The sequence below is a fragment of the Callospermophilus lateralis genome, chromosome 6, assembly GCF_048772815.1.
Source record: "Callospermophilus lateralis isolate mCalLat2 chromosome 6, mCalLat2.hap1, whole genome shotgun sequence".
Classification (NCBI taxonomy): domain Eukaryota; kingdom Metazoa; phylum Chordata; class Mammalia; order Rodentia; family Sciuridae; genus Callospermophilus; species Callospermophilus lateralis.
Window position 1 is genome coordinate 161,148,463 of NC_135310.1, and position 7,666 is coordinate 161,156,128.

The 7,666-nt window shown below is 43.7% G+C and overlaps 1 protein-coding gene across 1 annotated transcript; it reads left to right on the forward strand.

The window, feature by feature from the left end:
* The first annotated feature begins 538 nt into the window (after nucleotides 1-538).
* Znf391 (zinc finger protein 391) lies at nucleotides 539-3,349 on the forward strand. Its single transcript, XM_076857985.2, is given in 3 exon segments — nucleotides 539-972; nucleotides 1,671-1,855; nucleotides 1,857-3,349. Coding segments are annotated over 2 exon segments (1,083 nt in total). The 5' UTR covers nucleotides 539-972; nucleotides 1,671-1,747; the 3' UTR covers nucleotides 2,832-3,349.
* Nucleotides 3,350-7,666: the final 4,317 nt, after the last annotated feature.

Consider the following 7,666-nt stretch of genomic DNA (forward strand, 5'->3'; position numbering starts at 1 on the left):
CTCTGTAGGATGTTGCACTGAAGCCTAGGGATCACTATAACTAAAGAATAACAGTGAACTGCCAACAAAATAACTATGGAGTAGCTTAAGGATCTGGGTGGGCTGCAAGAATCAAAGCCAGCCAGGCTCACAGCAGGGCAGACTCCTGTTAAGGAACACTGGTGTCGTGAAGTTTGCGGCTGGATTTTAATGCAAAGGTTCTCTGGCCACCCATTCAACCCAGCAGTAGGGCACTTGTGTTCCCTGTTTCCAGTTGAAAGGCAAAGTTAGGCATGAGGTATTGTCATGTTGCTCTTGAGGTTCTCAATGTGTAGCTTCTTGGTAGAATCTCCATGTCTTGGGAGATTCCCAGTCTATAAGAAAGGAAAAACTGGAAAACCAGGTAAACTCCCTAATCCAGCAGATTTCAATTTGTACTGAAAGCAGAAACATTTGGGGAACTGTTTATAGTCCATGGCCTCCTGTCAGATGCAAGAACTTCAGATAAATTAACAAGAGAACAGGTTAAACAATAAGCTTTAATGGGGAAAATTCAAGAGTCCAGGTGTGCAAGAAGATCTTCAGATTTTCCCAATAGAAAGATGCTGGAGTCAGGAATTGTACTACAATACAAATGCCAGGGCCATCAGATTTAGGAGGCTGAGGCAAGGCCCAGGTAACCAGAGTGACAAATCACATAAGTGACTTAGGAGTGTGTACAGGTCACCTGTCTTTTGCAAATTCTCGCCTCTTTCAGATATCCAAGTCTTCAGCTTCTCCTGCCACAGCCTCCGTGAAAGTGCAGCTACCTTTTCTATAGATCACGGAACTGAGATGGAGCTGTGAAGAGTGTGGTCTCCAGCACCCGCAGCCTTGGGTTAAATAATCACTCCAATCAGCAGGAGTCCCAGCATGTGAACTGGACCTGACCAGCTGAAGGGAGAACCGCTCTTGAGGCAGCCGAAGGACAGAATGCCCAGAAGACCAGGACAGGTGAGTGGGATCACAAAAGATGACCCCTTTGGAATTCAGGAGAAAGTTCTGTCCAAGCCTTTGCAGTTGCTTTGCTGTGTGTTCTAGGCCAGTTGCTGAGGCTGTTTTCTTAGCCCATCTGTGAGACATTGACTGAGATGAGTGCCGGTGCTGGTAAGCTCCTAGCAGTCTGTGACTTTGATCTTCTTTAGAAGACTACCTGAAGTAGTTGAAGTGGGGGGAAGATGGTATTTCTGAATAATTGTCACCTTTCAGTGCCAGGAAAATGGCCATTTCAATTCTGATGGCACCCTTGCTCCTTTGCAAGTCTTCCTCTCTTCACCCTGCCCTGGCTCCTATCCTGTGACCAGTCAGCCACAGTAACAGGGCATTTACCAGCAGGCTCTCTCTCTGATCACTGGCTGGTATGTGCACATTTCCTTTTTTTTTTTTTTTTTTTTTTTTAACTTAGCATATTATGCAGTCCCTCTTCCCATATTTCTTGATATCTCTGTGCTTATTTTGTCTACTGCCAAAACTGCCACTGCCTCTCTTCTTCTGACTTCTTAGTTCTCTTCCATTATCTCACTTTGTTTTCTCCTCATATAAAATTGCTATTGTGCATGAATTGCAAATTAGTTGTTGTTTTCCCTGATGATTTTTTTTCCTTGTGATCCACACTAGACACAGGTGACATCTGCACTTTAAATGTCTTCCAGACAGGGAGATTTGAACTGCACCAAAGTATCAACAGCAATCAGTCTGTTTCTGAAGAACTAGAGTTTCAGGATCAGCAATGAAAAGCCTCAGAGGGAATGGTGTCCAGGGTCCTAAAAGTGAAGAAGGCTGTAAGAGACAGAGCCAGTCATCAAGGCAGGTAAAATGTCTTGCACAGAAAAAAACTCTCTTTTGAGAAAACAGCAATGAAGCAAGTATCAGTGATGTTGAAGGATATTTTCAATGGGGAGGGACACCCTGAGTCCACTGACTTTGGACCAAGGTCCAACCTTGGTGTACAACAGAAAATTCCAAAGGGAGATAAATACCCTATATCCAGGGAACACTCCAAAGATAGCCCAGAATTCATTCAACACCCAAAACTCCTCCCACAAAAGAAACCCTGTAAAGGCAACCCACGTGGGAGGGCTTCTGGACAGCAGTCAGGCCTTACTGTTCACAGGAGCATTCATGGCAGAGAAAAGCCTTTTGGATGCCGCAAGTGTGGCAGGACCTTCAGTCGAAGCACACACCTTATTGAACATCAAAGAACTCACACTGGAGAGAGACCTTATGAGTGCAGCGAATGTGGAAGGGCCTTCAGCCGGAGCACACGTCTTCGTCTGCATCAGAGGATCCACACTGGAGAGAAACCCTACAAGTGCCAGGAATGCGGAAAGGCCTTCAGCCGGAGCACTAACCTCAACCAACATCAGCGAACTCATACTCAAGTGAAGCCTTATGAGTGTTGTGCATGTGGGAAAACCTTCAGTGACCGGTCAACCATAATCCAGCACCAACGCATACACACTGGAGAGAATCCCCACAAGTGCAGTCAGTGTGGGAAATCCTGCAGCTGGATCTCCTCTCTCTCCGAACACCAGAGAACACACACAGGGGAGAATCCCTATGAGTGCAGCGACTGTGGGAAGGTGTTCAGTCGCAGCTCCTCCCTTACTGAGCACCAGCGGACCCACACTGGGGAGAAGCCCCATGTGTGCAGGGGGTGTGGAAAAGGCTTCAGTCGCAGCTCCTGCCTCTTGACTCACCAGAGAACGCATACCGGAGAGAAGCCTTACTTATGCAACGCCTGTGGGAAGGCCTTCAGTCAGAGCTCAACTCTTGTCAGACACCAGCAGCTTCACACTGAGGAGCAATGCTGAGCCTGCACCAGGCTCCACAAGAGCACCTACCTGCATGTCCTGCCTCTTAGAACGCGTTGGTCCACACACTTGGACGACTAGCCACCCCAGTTTGAAGCTTTCCTCCACCCCTTTCTCTTCTTCCTTCCTTCTCCTTCCTCTCACTCTCCCCAGAATGCTCAAATGAGTGATCAGTAAAACAAAGGGGTGGCCTGAAGAGGCTAACATGCTCAGCCTAGTATTCTGAGAGGCTCGCAGCACACACAGCTGCTGGCACTCTGTGGTTTGCCACCTTGATTCTCCACAGGGCTTGAGTCTCCACTCAGGGAATCGTGTTTCCGACCACTGCTGACCAGCGGGGGATAGTGGTATTGAGGCAAATCTCCTGACAGAAAACCAGATGCTATGGTGAATGATCCATAGTTTTACTAATGTCCTAACGAATCCTAATTTCCTTTTATTAAATACTTACCAAGAGCTTCCTAAAAAACCATAGAGACATTTAGTTCCTTCAATACTGGGGGGGGGGGTGCTTTCAGTTGCTGTCCTGATTTTAAGAACTTTTCTTTTGTTTCCAGATTTCACGAAACTCAGAGCTTTAACTTTGACCAGTCTGATCTCAAGGATAAACCCAGGACCTGTTTCTCAGTCCTCTTCCTATTGGACATTTGCAGAACTGGCACTTTTGGCCACTCTTCTTAAAACTTGGGCATATTTTAGGATCCAAGATTCTATGGTGATCCACTCTGCCTTTCTCCTGGTATTTCTCTGAGCTGCAGTGATCATCTCTATGATTTGGGGCAAGGATGAGGCTAGAATAACTCATTTTATTGGATTATATACTTGAAGTAATTGAATAAGATAAGTTCCTTAAAGATAGAAAATTTGTTTTCGATTCATATAAAACATCAAGAAGAACTAAGTAGACACTGAATGCCTATAACTGTTGCTTAGTAAGGCTTCCTTATTCCCTATGATCAGTCTGCCAGACTTTTGGTGAAAGGGCTTAGTAACTGATTCTCAGTGTCTTGGGCCTATATTATTAAGTAAATGCAACATGCTGCCCTTTCTTCCGGACTTGACTTCGCTGGCTTATAAAACCACCACTTTGTTAAAAAGTAGTCCATAGCTTTGCAGTGTTCCCAAGAAGAATTTCAGACACCTTCACAAGGCCTTTCATAGTTGGGTCTGTTTATTTACTTATTTCCCATTGGCTCCCCAAGGCAGTACGTGTGGGCACACCCACCCTCTGTCCCCACGACCCTTCTTTTCACACCTTCTTCTCATGGCAGTCCATGGTACCTTTTACACGTCCCACTTTCTTCTCTGAATCTCCAGAAATTCTACACAAGACCCTGCTCACATCCTGTCTCCTTTGTGACACTTTTTCTCCCCACCACCTTAGAAATCCTTTGCTATGAGGATATGCATTACTCTCCCACATTGCTTTATTCTGGGTTTCTGGTTCTTTCAGGTCTCCTTTTCTTTTCTCTGTTTGTTTCTGTTTTGTTTATTGTCGCAGTCCGGCTGCAGCAGAATAACCGGGGGGTGACGAATGACTTGTGTACGTTGATGCAGCAGGAATGGAAGCCGTTTATTATAGGACAACAGAGGTATTTATACATTTTGCACAGCTTATCTTAATTAGCATAAACTAGATACAGCAGTCAACCAATCAGGAATTTCCACACTTAATGGCTCGCTTTTGATACTTTACAAATTACTCCCTCTGGCATTTGGCCAGGTGCCATCCTGACTTGTTTACAGACTCTACATTTCCCCCTTTTGTTTAATTTAAATAACGACCATAGTGGTTTTTACATAAACACCATAAATAACCTGCTAGAAACAGAAAGGGAGGATACAAAATGGTACAATACCAAGCCAATTGATGGCTCCATGCAAGAAGCCCTTGGAAAAATTATACCAGCAATGACACCATTTGTAAAGATATCGAGTTATAATTTGTTGTAAATTATAGTTTGTTGTCTCAGTCCAGATAAAGCAGTGTCTCAATAGATTAACTCACAGTCCAGGTAAATCACAGTCCAGGTAAGTTCTGCAGGCAGCTAGTTTAAGTTGTAGCAGCAGAAACAGTGATAGCTCCGAAATCTCCTTGGGTTTTCAGCCTAAGTTTCCTCAGGTTCTTAGCAACGGTTGTAAATTTTTTTCACCTTTGTTTTCACCGGCACTAGGACGAAGGCAGGAACTCCCGATGGCTAAAGAAAATCCTGTAGCATTTCACTAAGGAAACAACCTTTTGAATAATTTAGTACATTATTTCAAGGTTTTTTTACATTTGAAATAAGCATTAATAGTACTCATTACTCATTAGCCTCCAGGTGTGGGAGACCCATTGTAGTTACTGGCCTTGGAAATGATCAAACTTCAGGGACGCCAGTAGCGTCTTCTGCCAGCTGTAGCATCCTGGGCAGCCTCAGATGGCCCTGGGGAGAGTCCCAAACTCAAATTGCTTCCGGGCACAGGGAGCAAGAGCCTGCGAGACTGTGCCTCCAGGTCAGGTCTAGATTTGGGCTCACAGTGGTGATCCGCTCCCCCGGGCAGGGGGGGCGGGGAAGAGCCCGCAATTGCCGCTTGGAAAATTCTTGCTGCACCATGATCGGCTTGGGCAGGTGGTAGCTGCCTTGTTGATTCATGCACCCTCCGGTATTGAAAAGTATTTAGTAATAGCCTTTTGGCTTTTATCAACACATGCCCTAACTATTCTTGGTTTCACTGGGGTGCCTTTTTCCCTTATCAATTTACTTCTCACCCCTTCCATATTTTCATCATAAAGACAATACAATACACTGAGACAAAACAAGACACAAACATACTGTATCAATCTTCTCCATTTTCTCGAAATGGCCATTTTTCCTCTCGCCCTATCTGCCTAGGGACGAGCAGATTGTTCCCGTCCTATCTATGGACGGGCAGCTTTTTTCATCACTTACCCCCGAGTGTCGCAGGGCTCCCCTTATGGGCCACCATCTGCCGCAGTCCGGCTGCAGCAAAATATCCCGGGGGTGACGAATGACTTGTGTACGTTGATGCAGCAGGAGTGGAAGCCATTTATTGTAGGACAACAGAGGTATTTATACATTCCACACAGCTTATCTAATTAGCATAAAATAGATACAGCAGTCAACCAATCAGGAATCTCCACACTTAATGGCTCGCTGGAGTTACTTCACAAACCACTCCCTCTGGCATTTTGCCAGGCACCATGCAGACTTGTTTACAGACTCTAACATTTCTCTGGCAAAATACCAGGTGCCATCCTGACTTGTTTACAGACCTTAGCAATCCATGACCATCAAAGTTTGACCAGCACCCAGAAGCTTCCCTACAAAGACATTCACAGCTTTTCTCCATTATAAACTTCATCAAAATGGACAAATCCAGCATATAGAAAATCAATAAAACTAAGTTGAATGCAACAACATCATCAATCAACTGGACATGATAGCCACCTACTGACTGCCTCATCCAACAGCAGCAGAACATACATTCTTCTCCAGTTCACATGAGACAGACACTCACCAACATGAACCACGTTCTAGGTCATAAAATAACATTTAAGTACTTTAAGAGAATAGAAATTATACAGTGTCTATGACCACAAAGAATTAAACTAGAAATTAATAAACAGGAACATAAAATAAAGTCCCCAAATACTTGGAGATTAAACAGTAAACTTGTTAATAACACATGGATCCAAAAAGGAATCTCAAAGGAAATTTAAAAAATTTTTAAGCTAAATGAAAATACATCAGAATTTTGAAATAGACAAAAGCAGTGCTTAGATCATGTTTCTAGCCGTGAGTGCACATACTGGAAAAGGAAGATGCCCTAGAGTCAAGCACCTGGGCTTCTTCCTTAGGAAACTAGGAAAAGAAGAGCAACTTAATCCAAAGTAAACAAACTTTTTAAAAAGTCAGAAATTAAAAACAGGAAGTTAACAGAAAATCAAGAAAGCCAAAAGCTGGTTCTTTGAGTGAATTAAATCAATCAGAGAGTTTGAACCAATAAGCAACAATTCCAAAGCAGAAAGCACCAGGTCTAGATGTGTTTACTGGTGATTTCTACCAAACAGTTTTAGGATAAAGTTATACCAGTTCTCTGATTTCTTTTAGAAGACAGAGGCAGAGGGACTGCTTCCTAACTTCTCCTGTGAAGTCGACATTACCACAATCCAAACCAAAAAAAAAAAAAAAATCACAAGAGGATTTCACCAAGGAAAAAAAGTTGAACCAATATATTACCTTATGTGTTCCACCATGGGTTTTATGGAATTATTGGTGAGTTTTAGAAAAGTAGAAAACTAAGCAAGCAAAAAGAAGCAATAACTACCTCCAGTGTATAAGAAAGGAAAATTAATTACATTATACAACGTGGCTCTGCTGGGAACAATGTTTACATGGTCATAACGTAGATACCAACGGTGAATCAAACAGACCTCACGATCATCGCTCCACTGGAAAGGCTGGGGGAAGGATTATACAGGAGGGTCAAGCACCCCCGGGTTGAATCCCTGGTACAAAACCAACAACAACAAAAACTCCAAATGACAGACTGTAACCTTCCTCTACATTATCCTCTTCCCATTACTCTTAAAAGCTTTTCTTAAGTAAGAAAACCCTAGATTCTTTCCATGAAAAAGCCAGATCTCCTCGGGATTCCTCTTATCTGTTAATGGTGCAACCATTCCTTCAGGCTTGAAATCCAGCCATTACCCTTGACTCCTGTCCTTGGGTAAGATATATGAAGCAAAGATGATTCAGGATAAGGAACCGAAAACTTTTCCCACTCCAGATGTCCAGATGGTATACAGGAAAGGGCAGAAACCCAACTTC